The sequence below is a fragment of the Drosophila teissieri genome, chromosome 3L (assembly GCF_016746235.2).
Source record: "Drosophila teissieri strain GT53w chromosome 3L, Prin_Dtei_1.1, whole genome shotgun sequence".
Taxonomy (NCBI): Eukaryota; Metazoa; Arthropoda; class Insecta; order Diptera; family Drosophilidae; genus Drosophila; species Drosophila teissieri.
The window spans coordinates 5,977,233-5,997,864 of NC_053031.1; the positions used below are offsets into that span (position 1 = coordinate 5,977,233).

Here is a 20,632-nt window from a genome sequence, read left to right on the forward strand (position 1 = left end):
TAGCACTGGCCTTTTTTGCATTCGATTTTCGATTAAGTGGCAAGGCCGCTGATGCATTTCGCGAAAAAAAAAACTCACGTAATTTTTCACAGGGCGAGGCATTGTGAAAAACTCCAATTGTGCACATTTTGAAAAGTATTTAATACCGAAAACCTTTGTGGGACATGGGCGACTCCTTGGAGAACCCCGATACATCGGTGGATCCGGTCGTGAACCTGTCCATTGCGAGTTTCGATGCATTTGCCAACTATCTTCGCAAGGCGGTGACCATTTTGCTGCCGGAGGAGGATGTGGTTCCCGCATCGCTGAACAATGCTCTGGACGATCCCGTCAACCAGGACACCATCCGGAGGTTCCTCGCGGATCCCCAGGTGCAGGCGCTCTACGTCCAACGCAATTGCATCAAAGGTAAAATTAGAATTCCTGCCCCGTTGGCGAATCTCGGCTGAAAAAATGGCACCTGCACAAAATGGCGTCTTTTTGGCGAAGATAAGATAGTTGGCAAGCTTTTTATTCACTCTTTTTGTATTTAGTTAGTTAGAAATGTTATTTATATGGCTAGAGTGAGTCATTTTTAGGTTTGCTAGCTGAATACGCAACCAGTTTGAAACAAATCAATTGGGCAGATGTTGTTTGAATTCCAATAAGATATTAGTTAACTTAGGAACTTAGGAAGTCGAAGCTGGAATACCCTACCTTAACATTAATAAAGCGTGGTTAAAGAATATAAAGTCTCTCCAAATAAATGTTTTAGATGGTTTTTAAAAATAGTTTACAGTATTGTAAATATAACAACAAAAACTTCAAATAGTATGTATGTTAATAGGACTATTTTATATATTACGATATCGCTTAGATTGTATTTTATTCTGTGATGTTAGTCGAAAGGTTAATAAGTATACAAGTTAGTTTATAAGGAAAAAAAAAAAACTATAGAGTTGCATTACCAACTGCATTGAAAAATCAACATACTGCATTAAAGAGTATGAAAACAAGTTTCTGCGCATGACGTCAGCACGTATGATTCACTTCGATAGCGATAGCGCGATAGGCACAGTCGGTCGATAACTGCAAACAGCTGTTTTTCCGCTTGCCGGCTTGGTTTGTTTACAAGCAATTCGCCGGCAATCAGCTGCTGCCTGCCGAGCAACAAGTTTGTTTACGGAAACGACCTTGGAGGCTGCGCACACCTTCCGTCGTTTCGATGACTTTGGGAGCGGCATTGACATTGGCCGAAGGCAATGCCATCGGCACATTGACATTGGCAACGAGGCCAACTGCGAGGGAGCAATGGCATCGCCAAGGTCCAGCCTTGAGCGCACGAATTTCGAAGGTTTTTCCTTGGCCGCTGAATTTCCGGAGGTCGACACCTTGATAATGAAATCATGCCAATGCCGTGCCATTGAGTCCAATGCCAGGTGGGCCGTTGAATGCCACTGAATGTGGGTGAGGGGTAAATGTGGCGATAGACATGGAAAACGTAATTTGATAGCTGGGGAATTTGGAGTCCTTTGGAAACTCAAAAAACGACGAATACAACAAAACTAATGTTAATTTAATTGTTTAGTATTTTATTCACAATGTTATTAAAAATATAAATATGTTATAAACATATATTAAACATATATGTTAAGTATATTAACCCGTTGGACTTCACATAATAATTGTGAGAGTTTCGTCAATAAAATAAATGTATATTAATATCCACATGTTTAATAAAATTTGATTTTTCCTTTTCAGAGGACGATACTGAGCAGCCAGCGGAGGGCGAGGAGGAGAAGGAGCAGGTGACCTACCAGATCAGCCACGATGTTCACTTCACCAACAGCCGGATGGCCTCGCTGGCCTGCATCAAGCGCGGCGTGGTCGTGGAGGCGGACAAGTCGATCCACTCGCAGCTGCGGCTGATCAACTTCTCGGACGGATCTCCCTACGAGACGCTGCACGCTTTCATCAGCAAGTCCCTGGCGCCCTACTTCAAGTCGTACGTCAAGGAGTCGGGTCGTGCTGATCGCGATGGCGACAAGATGGCTCCCTCCGTGGAGAAGAAGCTGGCCGAGCTGGAGATGGGACTGCTGCATCTGCAGCAAAACATCGACATACCGGAGATCACGCTGACGGCTCACCAGACCGTCAACAATGTGATCCGGAAGTGCTCGGAGGAGAACCGCAAGGCCAAGGTGGCCGACTTTGGCGACAAGGTGGAGGATTCTTCGTTCCTGAATCAGCTGCAGACCGGTGTCAACCGTTGGATCACTGAGATCAAGAAGGTGACCAAGCTCAACCGCGATCCGGGCTCGGGAACTGCGCTGCAGGTGAGCAAGATGAGCGATAGAAACACAAAATGAAACATTCAATATTCAATTAATTTTTCAGGAAATTTCCTTCTGGCTCAATCTGGAGCGTGCCTTGTATCGCATTCAGGAAAAGCGCGAGTCGCCAGAGGTGGCTTTGACACTAGACATTCTGAAGCATGGAAAACGTTTCCATGCCACCGTTTCTTTTGATACGGATACCGGCTTGAAACAGGCTCTAGCTACAGTAGCCGATTACAATCCTCTGATGAAGGATTTTCCCATCAATGACCTACTTTCCGCCACCGAGCTGGAGAAGATCCGACCTGCTGTGCAGCAGATCTTCGCTCATCTACGCAAGGTGCGCAATACCAAGTACCCAATCCAGCGGTGCCTCAAGCTCATCGAGGCCATATCGCGGGATCTGTCGCAGCAACTGCTCAAGGTGCTGGGCACCCGGCGCCTAATGCACATTCCATTCGATGAATTCGAGCGCGTCATGAACCAGTGCTTCGAGATTTTCAGCTGCTGGGATGATGAGTACGACAAGCTGCAGGGATTGCTCCGCGACATTGTGAAGAAGAAGCGCGACGAGCATCTTAAGATGGTGTGGCGCGTTTCGCCGGCTCACAAGAAGCTGCAAACTCGCATGGAGCACATGCGCAAGTTCCGACGCCAGCACGAGCAGCTGCGGACCGTCATCCTGCGTGTGCTGCGGCCCACCAAGCCGGCTGTTGGCGATGACGGCAATGTCGTAGAAACCAAGCAGCCCTACAGCCTGGACGCTGCCGATGCCAACGCTATCGAGGAGGTTAACCTGGCCTACGAGAACGTCAAGGAGGTGGACTGTCTGGATATCACCAAGGAGGGATCCGAGGCATGGGAGGCCGCCGTCAAGCGGTACGAGGAGAAGATTGGTAATTATTCGAATTACGTGTTGTAAAAGACTAGATATACTAATGAAACCTTTATACTAACAGATCGCGTGGAGACCCGCATCACTGCTCATCTTCGTGACCAGCTGGGAACAGCCAAGAATGCCAACGAGATGTTCCGCATTTTCTCGCGCTTCAATGCGCTCTTCGTGCGTCCGCACATCCGTGGCGCCATCCGGGAGTACCAGACTCAGCTGATTCAGCGCGTCAAGGATGACATCGAGGCCTTGCATGAGAAGTTCAAGGTGCAGTATCCGCAGAGCAAGAGCTGCCGTTTGTCTTCGGTGCGAGATCTTCCGCCGGTGGCCGGCTCCATCATTTGGGCCCGCCAAATCGACAACCAGCTGACGATGTACTTGAAGCGCGTCGAGGATGTGTTGGGCAAGGGCTGGGAGACCCATATCGAGGGCCAGAAGCTGAAGGCTGATGGTGATAGCTTCAGAGCCAAGCTGTCCATTTCGGATGTGTTCCATGAGTGGGCCCGCAAGGTGCAGGAGCGCAACTTTGGCAGCACTGGCCGTATCTTTACCATCGAGTCAACGCGTTCTCGCATCGGACGTGGTAATGTTCTGCGTCTGCGTGTCAACTTCTTGCCGGAGATCATCACCTTGGCCAAGGAAGTGCGCAACATCAAGAATCTAGGCTTCAGGTATGTGTTATGCGGTTTTGTGCTAAATCAGTTTTAAACTTAGTTGTTCTTTATAGAGTTCCGCTGACCATTGTGAACAAGGCGCATCAGGCCAACCAGATATATCCTTATGCTATTTCATTGATTGAGAGTGTCCGCACCTATGAACGTACTTTGGAAAAGGTAAGATTCGGTTATGGAAGGCTGTAAAGAGAAAAGTTATAAGGGTTTACTTGGGTAGCTTTTTTGAACAGCACAGTTCATAAATTGAACCTGTGCTATAATGTAATCCCTAATAATTTATCTTATAGCAGCCTAAAATTTCTTAATACACCTTTGTCCAGCTCTTACTTACACTTTACAAAATCACACTTGTCATTTCACACCTCAAAATATGTTACCGTGCTGGAGCACCTGCTCTGTACATTTGCATTGCTTTGTTCCTGGCGTGCATTTGAATTTTGCTATCTACCACACTTTGAACACTTTACACGCCCATAATTGATCACCTTAGTCTTAGACACGATATCCGCTCTTGAACTAAACCAACCGAACAACCAACAACCTTTCTTTCATGCAGCTTAATAATAGGAGTCTAGCACAAAATTCTGTATTCAAGGTAGTGTCGTTTGTCCCCTCAAAGTTTGTTTATTCTGTAATCCGTATCTGCAACCACTATTTAAGTTTTTAGTTTAGTTTTTTCAACTCCCGCATGCACAGAAAGTATTTGGCTCATATCCTTTTGTAAACCTTCACTAATTCATGGCTGAATTTATATAGATCGAAGATCGTGCCAGCATTGTTCCTCTTGTGGCTGGACTGCGTAAGGATGTACTTAACCTGGTTTCTGAGGGCATCGGCCTCATCTGGGAGTCGTACAAGCTCGATCCGTACGTTCTCCGCCTGTCGGAATGTGTGACCCAGTTCCAGGAGAAGGTGAGCCTATTATAACTAACATGTAACATGTACAGATTACTGAAAATTACCCATGTAACTCTTACAGGTCGACGATTTGCTGGTTGTTGAAGAGCAACTTGATGTGGATGTGCGCTCGCTGGAGACCTGTCCCTACAGTGCCGCCACCTTCGTCGAGATTCTCTCGAAGATTCAGCATGCCGTTGACGATCTCTCGCTGCGTCAGTACTCCAACTTGAGTGTCTGGGTTACTCGCCTCGATGAAGAGGTGGAGAAGAAGCTGGCCCACCGTCTACAGGCGGGTATTCAGGCCTGGACGGAGGCTCTGACCGGTAATAAGAAGGAGGTTGACACCTCTATGGACACCGATGCGCCGGCGCAGCCTACTCATAAGCTGGGAGGAGAGCCACAGATCCAGAATGCTGTGCATGAGATTCGCATCACCAACCAGCAGATGTATCTGTATCCATCCATTGAGGAAGCCCGTTTCCAGATCATGCAGCAGTTCTTTGCCTGGCAGGCAATCGTCACCTCGCAAGTTCGTCTGCAAAGCACCCGCTACCAGGTGGGCTTGGAAAAGCACGTCTCTCAGACGTACCGCAACCTCTTGACCAAGCTGCCCGAGGGAAAGATCTTGGAGAACGCCTATGGAGCCATCGAGCAAAAGGTGAGCGAGGTGCGCAACTACGTGGATGAGTGGCTGCGCTATCAGAGCTTGTGGGATCTCCAGGCTGATATGTTGTACGGACGGTTGGGTGAGGATGTGAACTTGTGGATCAAGTGCTTGAATGACATCAAGCAGTCGCGTACCACCTTTGATACGTCGGATACTCGCAGAGCCTATGGACCCATTATTATTGATTACGCCAAGGTGCAGGCTAAGGTCACTTTGAAATACGATTCGTGGCACAAGGAGGCACTGGGCAAGTTTGGCACGCTGCTGGGCACCGAGATGACAAGCTTCCACAGCAAGGTGTCCAAATCGCGTACCGATCTGGAGATGCAGAGCATAGAGGCCGCCAGTACATCGGATGCCGTGAGCTTCATCACCTACGTCCAATCGCTGAAGAAGGACATGATTGCTTGGGACAAGCAGGTGGAGGTGTTCAGGGAGGCTCAGCGCATTCTAGAGCGCCAACGTTTCCAGTTCCCCAACACCTGGCTGCATGTGGACAACATCGAAGGCGAGTGGTCTGCTTTTAACGAGATTATCAAGCGCAAGGACACGGCCATCCAGACACAGGTTGCCAGTTTGCAGGCCAAGATTGTGGCCGAGGACAAGGCTGTGGAGACACGCACTGTCGACTTCCTTAACGATTGGGAGAAGACCAAGCCAACGGGCGGCAAGATTCGACCAGATGATGCCCTGCAGCAGCTGCAAATCTTTGAGAGCAAGTACTCGCGGTTGAAGGAGGAGCGGGACAACGTGGTCAAGGCCAAGGAGGCACTGGAGCTGCAGGAATCCGCCGTGCCGAACAACAGTGCTGAGCGCATGAACGTGGCTCTCGAGGAGCTACAGGATCTGCGCGGCGTCTGGAGCGAGTTGTCCAAGGTTTGGACACAGATTGACGAGACACGCGAGAAGCCCTGGCTGTCAGTGCAGCCGCGTAAGTTGCGTCAGCAACTGGAGGCCATGATGGCTCAGCTAAAGGAGCTGCCGGCTCGTCTTCGTATGTATGAATCTTATGAGTACGTGAAGAAGTTGATCCAGAGCTACATCAAGGTGAACATGCTGATTGTGGAGCTGAAGTCGGATGCTCTAAAGGAGCGCCACTGGAAGCAGTTGACCAAGCAGCTGCGCGTTAATTGGGTAATATCCGATTTGTCCCTCGGCCAAGTGTGGGATGTAAATCTACAGAAAAACGAGAATGTCGTCAAGGACATTATCCTAGTGGCCCAGGGCGAGATGGCGTTGGAGGAGTTCCTCAAGCAGGTACGCGAGTCCTGGCAGAACTACGAGCTGGACTTGATCAACTACCAAAACAAGTGCCGCATCATCCGCGGTTGGGACGATCTGTTCAACAAGGTGAAGGAGCACATTAACTCTGTGGCCGCCATGAAGCTGTCTCCCTATTACAAGGTTTTCGAGGAAGAGGCTTTAACTTGGGAGGAGAAGCTCAACAGAATCAACGCACTGTTTGACGTATGGATTGATGTGCAAAGACGCTGGGTTTACTTGGAGGGAATCTTCTCAGGCAGCGCCGACATCAAGACGCTCCTTCCGGTGGAGACTTCGCGTTTCCAGAGCATCAGCTCCGAATTCCTTGGATTGATGAAGAAGGTGACCAAGTCGCCCAAGGTTATGGATGTGCTGAACATCCCTGCTGTGCAGAGATCCCTGGAGCGTCTGGCCGATTTGCTTGGAAAGATCCAGAAGGCTTTGGGCGAGTATCTGGAGCGAGAGAGAACCTCATTCCCTCGCTTCTACTTCGTGGGAGACGAAGATCTTTTGGAGATCATTGGCAACAGCAAGAACATCGCACGTCTGCAGAAGCATTTCAAGAAAATGTTTGCTGGTGTAGCTGCCATTCTGTTGAACGAGGAGAACAACGTTATTCTGGGTATTTCATCGCGCGAAGGCGAGGAGGTGCACTTCATGAATCCAGTATCTACCGTGGAGCATCCCAAGATCAACGAGTGGTTGTCGCTGGTAGAGAAGCAAATGCGATTCACGCTGGCTTCGCTTTTGGCACAGGCTGTGCAGGATATCAAGCAGTTCCGCGATGGAAAGATAGATCCCCAGGCCTACATGGAGTGGTGTGACAAGTACCAAGCACAGATTGTAGTGCTGGCCGCACAAATTCTCTGGTCCGAGGATGTGGAGGCCGCTCTCCAGCAGGCTTCTGAGAACAACCAATCCAAGCCGATGCAACGCGTTTTGGGTAATGTTGAGAGCACTCTAAACGTCTTGGCTGATTCGGTCTTGCAGGAGCAGCCACCTCTACGTCGCCGTAAGCTGGAGCACCTTATTAACGAGTTTGTGCACAAGCGAACGGTGACTCGACGACTGCTCAACAACGGAGTTACCTCGCCAAAGTCCTTCCAATGGCTGTGCGAGATGCGATTTTACTTTGATCCACGCCAAACGGAGGTGCTGAAGCAACTGACCATTCACATGGCGAACGCACGGTTCTTCTATGGCTTTGAGTATCTGGGTGTCCAAGATCGGTTGGTACAGACTCCTCTGACGGACCGCTGCTACTTGACCATGACCCAGGCTCTGGAGTCACGCCTTGGTGGCTCTCCGTTTGGACCGGCAGGTACTGGAAAAACAGAGTCTGTCAAGGCATTGGGTAACCAACTGGGACGCTTCGTTCTCGTATTCAATTGCGATGAGACCTTCGATTTCCAGGCCATGGGTCGAATCTTTGTCGGTCTGTGCCAGGTGGGCGCATGGGGCTGCTTTGACGAGTTCAATCGACTGGAGGAGCGTATGCTCTCCGCTTGCTCACAGCAAATCCAGACCATTCAGGAGGCGCTGAAGTACGAGATGGACAGCAACAAGGAGAGCATCACTGTGGAGTTGGTGGGCAAGCAAGTGCGCGTCTCCCCAGACATGGCTATCTTTATCACCATGAACCCTGGCTATGCCGGCCGTTCTAATCTACCGGATAACTTGAAGAAACTCTTCAGGTCGCTGGCCATGACCACGCCAGATCGCCAGCTTATTGCTGAGGTGATGTTGTTCTCGCAGGGATTCCGCTCCGCCGAGAAACTGGCCTGCAAAATCGTGCCCTTCTTCAAGCTGTGTGACGAGCAACTGTCCAACCAGAGCCACTACGACTTTGGTCTGCGTGCTTTGAAATCCGTGTTGATCTCCGCTGGAAACGTAAAGCGAGACCGCATCATGAAGATTAAGGAACAGATGAAGCAACGCGGCGACGAAAACATCGACGAGGCTTCAGTGGCGGAGAACCTGCCCGAGCAGGAGATCCTAATCCAGTCGGTGTGCGAAACCATGGTGCCCAAGCTGGTGGCCGAGGACATCCCACTGCTCTTCTCGCTTCTAAGCGATGTGTTCCCCAATGTGGGATACACTCGGGCGGAGATGAAGGGTCTGAAGGAAGAGATCCGCAAGGTGTGCCAGGAGGATTACCTGGTCTGCGGCGAGGGTGACGAGCAGGGAGCTGCCTGGATGGAAAAGGTAAGAGCGCTTCGCGATTTATGTATGGATCGACTTATTTGATAAGGAACCCTAGGGGCTGAAAAGTAATCGTTAACTTGCTTAGCAACATCAATTTTAAGATAACCGTTCACTGTTGAAATTTTAATGAATTAATTACATTAGTCAATTTAAAATGAATATTCACTTAATTGATTACTTTCCACCTTTATGGTTTCCGTTCATTCGAAATCGATGCACCCAATTGGGCAAGGATTTTCTTGTAATCCACTTCATAACCATTCGCTTTAAACATGCTTACTAACCATCAGGGACTCGGCTCCACTTGGGTGGACAAAGTAACTAGTTCGAGAGTGGTGATCCATATTTGTGCTAACAGTCCCGTTCCTTTCCCAGGTGCTGCAACTGTACCAGATCTCCAACCTGAACCATGGTCTTATGATGGTCGGTCCATCCGGATCCGGCAAGTCCACGGCTTGGAAGACTCTTCTGAAGGCTCTGGAACGCTTCGAGGGAGTTGAGGGCGTGGCCCATGTAATCGATCCCAAGGCCATTTCCAAGGAAGCCCTTTATGGTGTCCTGGACCCGAATACCCGTGAATGGACTGATGGTTTGTTTACCCACATTCTGCGCAAGATTATCGACAATGTGCGCGGTGAGATCAACAAGCGGCAATGGATCATCTTCGACGGTGACGTGGATCCCGAGTGGGTGGAGAACTTGAACTCGGTGCTGGACGACAACAAGCTCTTGACTCTGCCTAACGGAGAGCGTCTTTCGCTGCCTCCCAACGTGCGGGTGATGTTCGAGGTGCAGGACTTGAAGTTCGCCACTTTGGCAACAGTCTCTCGTTGCGGCATGGTCTGGTTCTCGGAGGATGTGCTTTCGACAGAGATGATATTCGAGAACTATCTGTCCCGTTTGCGCAGCATTCCTTTGGAGGATGGCGACGAAGATTTTGTGGGCGTCATTAAGCAGGCGAAGGACAAGGAGGAGGAGGTATCCCCATCCCTCCAGGTACAGCGTGATATTGCTTTGCTCCTGCTGCCGTTCTTCTCGGCCGATGGCATTGTTGTGCGCACTTTGGAGTACGCCATGGACCAGGAGCACATTATGGATTTTACTCGTTTGCGGGCCCTCAGCTCACTCTTCTCCATGCTTAACCAAGCTGCTCGAAACGTTCTTACTTTCAACGCTCAGCATCCAGACTTCCCCTGTTCTGCTGATCAGTTGGAGCACTACATTCCCAAGGCATTGGTGTACTCTGTTCTGTGGTCATTTGCCGGCGATGCCAAGTTGAAGGTGCGCATTGATTTGGGAGACTTTGTGCGCAGTGTGACGACCGTTCCACTGCCGGGAGCAGCAGGAGCTCCAATTATCGACTACGAGGTCAACATGAGTGGTGACTGGGTGCCGTGGAGCAACAAGGTGCCAGTCATCGAGGTGGAAACGCACAAGGTGGCGTCTCCGGACATTGTTGTGCCCACACTGGACACCGTTCGCCACGAGTCGCTGCTGTACACTTGGCTGGCTGAGCACAAACCATTGGGTAAGTTAAATGTAGACAAAAAGGGAGCATGTACTTATGATTTATTTCCTTTTCTTCAGTGCTCTGCGGTCCACCTGGCTCTGGTAAGACTATGACCCTGTTCTCGGCTCTCCGTGCTCTGCCTGATATGGAAGTGGTAGGCCTGAACTTCTCCTCGGCTACCACGCCGGAGCTGCTCCTTAAGACGTTTGATCACTACTGCGAGTACCGCAAGACACCAAACGGAGTTGTCCTTTCCCCAGTGCAGATTGGAAAGTGGCTGGTGCTGTTCTGCGATGAAATCAACTTGCCAGACATGGACAGCTATGGCACGCAGCGCGTAATCTCTTTCCTGCGTCAGCTGGTTGAGCACAAGGGTTTCTATAGGGCCAGCGATCAGGCTTGGGTTTCTCTGGAACGCATTCAGTTTGTGGGTGCCTGTAATCCGCCCACCGATCCGGGCCGTAAGCCGCTATCGCATCGGTTCTTGAGACATGTGCCCATCATCTACGTGGATTATCCTGGAGAGACATCGCTGAAGCAGATCTACGGCACATTCTCGCGTGCCATGCTGAGGTTGATGCCCGCTCTTCGTGGCTATGCGGAGCCTTTGACCAATGCCATGGTGGAGTTCTACCTGGCCTCACAGGATCGCTTCACGCAGGACATGCAGCCGCATTATGTCTATTCGCCACGTGAGATGACTCGTTGGGTGCGTGGTATCTGCGAGGCTATCCGCCCGTTGGATTCCCTTCCCGTTGAAGGTTTGGTGCGTCTCTGGGCTCATGAAGCTCTGCGCCTGTTCCAGGATCGACTGGTGGACGATTCGGAACGCCGATGGACAAATGAGAATATCGATTTGGTGGGCCAGAAGCACTTCCCTGGAATCAACCAAGAGGAGGCACTGCAGCGTCCGATCCTTTACAGCAACTGGCTAAGCAAGGACTACATGCCGGTGAATCGCGAGGAGCTGCGCGAATATGTTCACGCCCGACTAAAGGTCTTCTACGAGGAAGAGCTCGATGTGCCACTCGTACTGTTCGACGAAGTTCTCGACCACGTACTGCGTATCGATCGTATCTTCCGCCAGCCACAGGGTCACTTGCTGCTGATTGGAGTGTCGGGAGCCGGAAAGACAACGCTCTCGCGCTTTGTGGCCTGGATGAATGGCTTGTCCATTTTCCAGATCAAGGTGCACAACAAGTACACCAGCGAGGACTTTGACGAGGATTTGCGTTGCGTGCTGCGCCGCTCGGGCTGCAAAGATGAGAAGATTGCTTTCATTTTGGATGAGTCGAATGTTTTGGACTCTGGTTTCCTGGAGCGCATGAACACACTTTTGGCCAACGGAGAGGTGCCTGGATTGTTCGAGGGCGACGAGTACACCACTCTGATGACTCAGTGCAAGGAGGGTGCCCAGCGCGAGGGTCTCATGCTGGACTCCAGTGACGAACTGTACAAGTGGTTCACCCAGCAGGTGATGCGCAATCTGCACGTGGTGTTCACCATGAATCCATCCACCGATGGACTCAAGGATCGTGCTGCCACTTCGCCAGCTCTGTTCAATCGTTGTGTGCTAAATTGGTTTGGCGACTGGTCGGACTCGGCTCTGTTCCAGGTGGGCAAGGAGTTCACCACTCGTGTGGACTTGGAGAAGCCCAACTGGCATGCGCCTGACTTCTTCCCATCCGTTTGTCCACTGGTGCCAGCCAATCCCACTCATCGCGATGCGGTGATCAACTCGTGCGTCTACGTCCACCAGACACTCCACCAGGCCAACGCTCGTCTGGCCAAGCGCGGCGGTCGCACCATGGCGGTGACCCCACGTCACTATCTGGACTTTATTCACCACTTCGTCAAGTTGTACAATGAGAAGCGCAGCGACCTTGAAGAGCAGCAGCTTCATCTGAACGTGGGTCTCAACAAGATCGCCGAAACTGTGGAGCAGGTGGAGGAGATGCAAAAGTCACTGGCTGTGAAGAAGCAGGAGTTGCAGGCCAAGAACGAAGCTGCCAACGCCAAGCTCAAGCAGATGTTCCAGGATCAGCAGGAGGCCGAGAAGAAGAAGATTCAGTCGCAGGAGATTCAGATACGTTTGGCCGACCAAACTGTCAAGATCGAAGAGAAGCGCAAATACGTAATGGCCGACTTGGCCCAGGTGGAACCGGCTGTCATTGATGCGCAAGCAGGTGAGTCCGTCGGGCGAGAATCGCTTACAGGGCGGGCACTTAAGTTAGTTTATCTTAAAGTAAATTGTATCTCTTATTACCTTATAATGATAATAGTTCAACATGCAAGAAAATTAGGGTGGGGCCCGGGTGATCAAAACTTAAGCTTAAAAAGAATGGTTCACTCGAACCCAAAGCCTTGTAATATACTTTGATCTATTTGTTTATAATTTTAAACCACGCCGAACAATCCTCTCTCAACTCACGATCGCAATATCCACATTCCACCTCCGACAGCCGTTAGCTCGATTAAAAAGAAACACCTGGCCGAGGTGCGGTCGATGGCCAACCCACCGGCGGTGGTGAAGCTGGCCCTGGAGTCGGTCTGCGAGCTGCTCAACGAGAGTGCCACCGACTGGAAGGCCATTAGGGGCATCCTCGTTAAAGACAGCTTCATCTCCTCGATCGTTAACTTGGAGACTGACAAGATCACGTACGCAACTCTTTTTCTCTGCCATCACGTTATCATCCAGCACTTTACCCATCGAATCCTAACCAGCGAACGCACTGCGTTGTCTATTGTCTAAAACGCAGTCCATGGATCTGTCGATCCTTATCATTTGAATATAATCTCCATTCGAACCACTCATAACTACAATATACTCTCTATACATATACAAGCAAACACCAAAGCATACGCAATGCACTGGCCAACTTACCATAACCCCTAACTACCTATGATATCCTCTATAATTGGATAAACTACGATGTAATATGATGTGTGTTGTACTAAAGACAGATATTTGAAAGTGGATTTTAATTTAGGTTTAGGATTAGTTACATTCGGTTCGCCGAATGCTTTGTACTCTTGCAGTGAAACTATATTATGATGCTGGAATCAAACTATAACATTGAATCTCCTTAACTCTGCAAGGGTATAAATAGTGTTTAGCCATGAGTCGCAACCCTGTTCTAGATCCAGGTGCAAGGGACGATGTTGATGTCGGTCTTTAGTCATTAACTTTAGATGGTAATCTAGCCTAATCTTATAACAATAGATAAGTGCAACGTTGTGCTCAAACCGTATATTAATTCTGATCCCTCATGTTAACCCAACAACCGATCAATCAATCAACTAATCGACGATGTGCAGCGGTCAAGTCGATCCGCAAGCAGCAGCTCGTTGAGGTGCGAACCATGGCTAATCCGCCATCGGTGGTCAAATTGGCTCTTGAATCGATCTGTCTGCTGCTGGGCGAAAATGCGACCGATTGGAAATCGATCCGCGCCGTGATCATGCGCGAAAATTTCATAAATTCAATTGTATCTAACTTCGGTACAGAGAACATAACGTAAGCATGATTCAAATTATTACCAACACCCATTTTGTTCTCGACTTTAATTCCTGTTTTTTGTTAATGTTTTTGTTGTTATGCTATAGTTTCGAGTGTAGAATTGGTTTTTATTTGAGTTGATTTCGTTACTCCTTTTCGTAGTTTTGGTTTGAATTGTTCAAGCGAGCTGCCTTATGGTTTGTAAATATATAAACTTTCTAATAATATACCTGAACTTAACTCTAACTTTGGTAATTGGCTCTAACTTATGTTGAATCGAATGGTTTTTGTCAAATTTATCGCTGTTTCATAGTAATCCAACTGCTTTGCTTGCTTAATTCATTCAAATAACCTACTAAGCTACAGGTTTGATTGCTTATTAATGTAATGATTGTATTAAAACAGCGATGATGTTCGCGAGAAGATGAAGTCCAAGTATCTGAGCAATCCGGACTACAACTTCGAGAAGGTTAATCGCGCCAGTATGGCTTGCGGTCCTATGGTCAAATGGGCCATTGCTCAGGTAAGATTTATTTAAAATAAATCCTAACTAGTTCCTAAAATCCTACGTTGCCTATATCCAGATCGAGTACGCTGATATGTTGAAGCGTGTGGAGCCACTTCGCGAAGAGCTGCGTTCTCTGGAGGAGCAGGCCGATGTGAATCTGGCCAGTGCCAAGGAAACCAAGGACTTGGTTGAGCAACTGGAGCGCAGTATTGCTGCCTACAAGGAGGAGTATGCCCAGCTCATCTCCCAGGCTCAGGCCATTAAAACGGATCTGGAGAATGTCCAAGCCAAGGTGGATCGCTCCATTGCCCTGCTGAAGAGTTTGAACATCGAACGTGAGCGCTGGGAGTCCACTAGCGAGACATTCAAGTCGCAGATGTCCACCATTATTGGCGATGTGCTGCTCTCCGCCGCCTTTATCGCCTATGGCGGTTACTTCGATCAGCATTACCGGTTGAATTTGTTCACCACCTGGTCACAGCATCTGCAGGCGGCCAGCATTCAGTACCGTGCGGATATCGCTCGCACTGAATACCTCTCCAATCCCGATGAACGACTCCGCTGGCAAGCAAATGCCCTGCCCACGGATGACCTGTGCACGGAGAACGCCATTATGCTGAAGCGCTTCAACCGCTATCCGCTGATCATTGACCCATCGGGTCAGGCCACCACTTTCCTGCTCAATGAGTATGCAGGCAAGAAGATCACGAAGACCTCGTTCTTGGATGATTCGTTCCGCAAGAATCTGGAGTCCGCGCTGCGTTTCGGTAACCCATTGCTGGTCCAGGATGTGGAGAACTACGATCCTATTCTCAACCCGGTGCTGAACCGCGAGCTGCGTCGTACTGGTGGACGTGTGTTGATTACCCTCGGCGACCAGGACATTGATTTGTCGCCGTCCTTCGTCATCTTCCTTTCCACTCGCGATCCCACTGTCGAATTCCCGCCTGACATTTGCTCTAGGGTGACATTCGTCAACTTTACGGTCACTCGTAGCTCTCTGCAGTCGCAGTGCCTCAACCAGGTGCTGAAGGCGGAACGTCCTGATATTGATGAGAAGCGCTCCGATTTGTTGAAGCTGCAGGGCGAATTCCGTCTGCGCTTGCGCCAGTTGGAAAAGAGTCTGCTGCAGGCGCTTAACGACGCAAAGGGCAAGATCCTTGACGATGATTCGGTTATTACAACACTGGAAACGCTGAAGAAGGAGGCGTACGACATTAATCAGAAGGTGGACGAAACAGACAAGGTTATCGCCGAAATCGAGACTGTGTCCCAGCAGTATCTACCACTTTCGGTGGCGTGCAGCAACATCTACTTCACCATGGACAGTCTGAACCAGGTGCACTTCCTCTACCAATACTCGCTGAAGATGTTCCTCGATATCTTCTCCACGGTTCTGTCCAATAACCCCAAGCTGGAGGGCAGAACCGATCACTCGGAGCGTCTGGGCATAGTCACCAGGGACCTGTTCCAGGTGTGCTACGAGCGCGTGGCTCGAGGAATGATCCACAATGATCGCTTGACCTTTGCTCTGCTCATGTGCAAGATCCACCTGAAGGGCACCTCAGAGTCCAATCTGGATGCCGAGTTCAACTTCTTCCTGCGAAGCCGCGAGGGTCTGCTTGCAAATCCCACTCCGGTAGAAGGTCTTTCTGCCGAGCAGATCGAGAGCGTCAACCGGCTGGCCCTTCGTCTTCCCATCTTCCGTAAGCTTCTTGAGAAGGTGCGATCCATTCCCGAACTGGGTGCCTGGTTGCAGCAGAGCTCGCCTGAACAGGTTGTACCCCAGCTGTGGGACGAATCCAAGGCACTCAGTCCGATTGCCAGCTCCGTGCACCAGCTGCTGCTGATCCAGGCCTTCCGACCGGATCGCGTCATCGCTGCCGCTCACAATGTGGTCAACACTGTGCTCGGCGAAGACTTTATGCCCAACGCCGAGCAGGAATTGGACTTTGCCTCTGTGGTGGACAAGCAGTTGAACTGCAACACTCCCGCGCTCCTTTGTTCGGTGCCCGGATTCGATGCTTCCGGACGGGTGGATGACCTGGCAGCAGAGCAAAATAAGCAAATTTCCAGCATTGCTATCGGTTCAGCCGAAGGATTTAATCAAGCTGAGCGTGCTATTAACATGGCCTGCAAGACTGGTCGCTGGGTGCTCTTGAAGAACGTCCACTTGGCTCCTCAATGGCTTGTGCAGCTGGAGAAGAAGATGCACTCCCTGCAGCCTCATTCCGGCTTCCGACTGTTCCTCACGATGGAGATCAATCCAAAGGTCCCGGTTAATTTACTGCGTGCTGGCCGCATCTTTGTGTTCGAGCCACCACCAGGCATCAGGGCAAATCTGCTGCGCACCTTCTCAACGGTTCCGGCGGCACGCATGATGAAGACGCCAAGTGAGCGAGCTCGGCTTTACTTCCTGCTGGCCTGGTTCCACGCCATCGTTCAGGAGCGACTCCGGTATGTGCCTCTCGGCTGGGCCAAGAAGTACGAGTTTAACGAATCGGATCTGCGCGTGGCTTGCGACACGTTGGACACATGGATCGACACCACCGCCATGGGCCGCACCAATCTGCCACCAGAGAAGGTTCCATGGGATGCCCTGGTCACCCTGCTCTCGCAGTCCATTTACGGAGGAAAGATCGATAACGATTTCGATCAGCGACTTTTGACTTCCTTCTTGAAGAAGCTCTTCACCGCACGCAGCTTTGAGGCGGACTTTGCCCTGGTGGCTAACGTTGATGGCGCTTCCGGAGGACTTCGTCACATCACCATGCCTGATGGCACCCGTCGGGATCACTTCTTGAAGTGGATTGAGAACTTAACTGACCGCCAGACTCCTTCGTGGCTCGGATTGCCCAACAATGCGGAGAAGGTGCTGCTTACCACCCGTGGTACTGATTTGGTCAGCAAGCTGCTCAAGATGCAGCAGCTGGAGGACGACGACGAGTTGGCTTACAGCGTGGAGGATCAGTCGGAGCAATCTGCAGTGGGTCGCGGCGAGGATGGTCGTCCATCATGGATGAAGACACTCCACAACTCGGCTACGGCCTGGTTGGAGCTGCTCCCGAAGAATCTGCAAGTGCTCAAACGTACTGTGGAGAACATCAAGGATCCCTTGTACCGATACTTCGAACGCGAGGTGACTAGTGGTTCCCGGCTGCTGCAAACAGTGATCCTGGACCTCCAGGATGTGGTTCTAATCTGCCAGGGCGAGAAGAAACAGACCAATCACCATCGTTCCATGCTGTCGGAGCTAGTGCGCGGCATAATCCCCAAGGGCTGGAAGCGGTATACTGTTCCTGCAGGATGCACTGTGATCCAATGGATCACGGACTTCAGCAACCGTGTGCAGCAGCTGCAGAAGGTGTCGCAACTTGTTTCGCAGGCTGGCGCCAAGGAGCTACAGGGCTTCCCCGTCTGGCTTGGCGGTCTGCTCAATCCGGAGGCCTACATCACGGCCACCAGGCAGTGTGTGGCCCAGGCGAACAGTTGGTCGCTGGAGGAGCTAGCACTGGATGTGACCATTACGGATGCTGGGCTAAAGACCGATCAGAAGGACTGCTGCTTCGGGGTCACTGGACTCAAATTGCAGGGCGCCCAGTGCAAGAACAATGAATTGCTGCTGGCTTCCACTATCATGATGGATCTACCTGTCACCATTCTCAAGTGGATAAAGTAAGTCCACTCGTTAACTGCATCGCTCTTTACTAATGTTTCACTTTTCAATAGGATATCCTCGGAGCCACGCATCAGCAAGTTGACGTTGCCGGTTTACTTGAACTCCACGCGTACAGAGTTACTCTTCACTGTGGACTTGGCCGTTGCAGCTGGGCAGGAATCGCATAGCTTCTACGAAAGAGGCGTGGCAGTTTTGACCTCCACAGCCTTGAACTAAGTGCTAGGCACATAATATCTATTATATCCTATATTTTACTCCCAATGATGATTCCTTCAGAAAATTAAGTGCTTTAATGCCTTTACCCTTAAGTACCTAAAAGTTCAAGCTAAAGTGAAATTCGTACTCTTTGTATTCAAGCAAAAAAAACACTTCATAATTTTACAAAATGTAATTTCAAGATTTAAACTAACTTTTTTTTATTGAACAAAATATTTTTATTTCTGTGCATAGCATAATATTTTAAAGTCGATTCAACAACACCTTTGTTAAAGTAATTTTAAATCTGTTTCCCATTTCCGCTAAAGCTCCTTAAATATATATACTCATAGCAACCCCAGCCACACCTTTCTATTGAATGAAAATCAGCTCCACACAATGTTGGCGCTCCTCCGGCCAGCTCTGTGGCTGGGAAGCTGCCTTCGTGGCTACCACATGCCTGCCGCCTCTTCGCAGCAGCGGGGCGACACGTCCTTGGTTCTGGTGGACGAGGCCCGTCGCTTCATTCAGGACTGCCTGATGCGGGTTGGAGTTTCGCCCACCAAGGTGCGCTGCGTCAGCGAGTTCCTGGTTGTTGCGGACTATCGAGGGAACCATGGAAACGGGCTGAATCGCCTGGATTACTACCTGAGTGATCTGCAGTGTGGACATGCCAAGGTGCACGCAGAGCCTTCGATAATCAGCGAGACGGTGGCCACCGCCCATGTAAATGGCAACTCCGCCCTGGGTGTCTTTGTGGGAAACTTTTGTATGGATCTGGCGGTGAAGAAGGCGGAAAATGCCGGCATCGGTTTCGTGGTGGCCCAGCAATCTCATGACATTGGCATGGCCAGCTGGTTTGCATTTCGCGCTGCCGGTAAGGGATTAGCCGGAATTGTGATGTCCAACTCGGCTCCAACGATGATGGGTCCCAACTCAAAGTCCGCCAGTATTGGCTCCAACTGCTTTGCCTTCTGCGTAAAGGGTGAGGAGTACCACTTTGTTCTAGACATGGCGACCAGCGTGAGGGACATTGGAGCCGTGGAATGGGCTTGGGCCAACGATGAGTATATACCGCATGGCTGGGCGGCCAATGAGGGAGGCCTATCCACCTGCTTTCCCAGCTTGGCGCTAAGATCACCTTTACTCTTTCCCGCTGGTGGCCACAAAGGCTACTGCCTGTCAGCCGTGATAGATATTCTATGTGGAGTGCTCTCTGGTGCCCAATATGGCACTCATATATCCCAAGACCAGAACAGTCCAGCGAACTTGGGTCAAGTATTCATTGCTCTCGATCCAGAATTCTTCTTGCCCAACTTTATGGAACGTTTGGATGACTTCTGTGGTCGCATCCAGAATAGTCAGCCGGCGGACAAGGCGGAACCCATCCGGCTGCCTGGCGAACTGGAGCGGATGCATATGAACTACGTGGACGATTTGCGGGCTTTGCCCTATCCCCATAGTCTTTTGACCAAGTACAGGGATGTGGCGGAAAGGCTGTGCGTAAAGCCCATCGAGTTGGCTTTCGAAGGGCATCGGTCGAGGAAGAGCTTTTAGTCTCACTCTAAACGTTGTAGTTCACTAATAAAATATTATATTAAAAGCAAAAAAATTAGATACAAATGCTCATTAGCAAAGTCTCGAACCAGTTTTTGGCGCCATCTGTGGGTTTGAAGCAAGTACTACGGTTTTAATACCAGTTTCGAAAACAACTTTTTTTGTTGCAATTTTCCCCCTTTTGATGCGACATCTAGGTGTTGGAAAGTTTAGTAAATTCGAAATTCAAAGGTACCAGAAACGATTTCGAAGGACGAAAGTCGAATTTAAATTGTTTCGAAAACATCTTTCTTGTTGCACAAATTTCAGTATAACCCTTATTAATTTTCCCTTTTTGATGCGACATCTAGGTCTCGAAAATTGAGTAAATTCAAAGATTAAAAGGTACAAGAAGCGAGTTCGAAGGATGAAAGTCGAACTTAAACAGTGAGAACACTTTTTGTTAGCATCAGTAACATTTCTGCAACACCCCATGGATACATTTGTTTTTTTATCCTGATTATCCACAAGCATATGTGCATTACAATCTTATTTTCATAGAAACTTTAATTATCCGCGTCACACTATAAACATTACTTAACCAGGATTTCAGACGGAAATATATGGTTTATGCGATGCAATAGATCAATACAATGATGAACTACGGGGCATACGTGTCGCGTTCTGGTGGGTTTCCCAGCCGAGCTCTCCAGCTGATTGTTCAGACATGGCGACTAGACTCTTGGTTGATCATTACGCGTCCAAACAGAGACTTTCGGTTTCTAGCCG

General features: G+C 49.8%; 2 protein-coding genes across 3 annotated transcripts; both read left to right on the forward strand.

Annotated features, from left to right (window-relative positions):
* Window positions 1–60: 60 nt before the first annotated feature.
* Window positions 61–18,670, forward strand: LOC122617621 (dynein heavy chain, cytoplasmic). Of its 2 annotated transcripts, none has more exons than XM_043793547.1 (13): window positions 61–408; window positions 1,741–2,315; window positions 2,377–3,211; window positions 3,275–3,878; window positions 3,935–4,040; window positions 4,638–4,793; window positions 4,861–8,916; window positions 9,292–10,444; window positions 10,504–12,612; window positions 12,889–13,084; window positions 14,331–14,448; window positions 14,510–18,108; window positions 18,163–18,670. In XM_043793547.1, the coding sequence occupies exons 1-13, from the start codon at window positions 165–167 to the stop codon at window positions 18,326–18,328; spliced, it is 13,917 nt and encodes a 4,638-aa protein (XP_043649482.1). In that variant the 5' UTR covers window positions 61–164; the 3' UTR covers window positions 18,329–18,670. The 2 variants fall into 2 exon arrangements, with proteins under 2 accessions (XP_043649482.1, XP_043649481.1); XM_043793546.1 differs by lacking the exon at window positions 12,889–13,084 and adding an exon at window positions 13,745–13,943.
* On the forward strand, window positions 18,636–19,879 carry LOC122617623 (uncharacterized oxidoreductase YjmC). The gene has a single exon (XM_043793548.1). It carries the CDS (start codon window positions 18,707–18,709, stop codon window positions 19,862–19,864), a length of 1,158 nt encoding a protein of 385 aa, XP_043649483.1. The 5' UTR covers window positions 18,636–18,706; the 3' UTR covers window positions 19,865–19,879.
* Window positions 19,880–20,632: the final 753 nt, after the last annotated feature.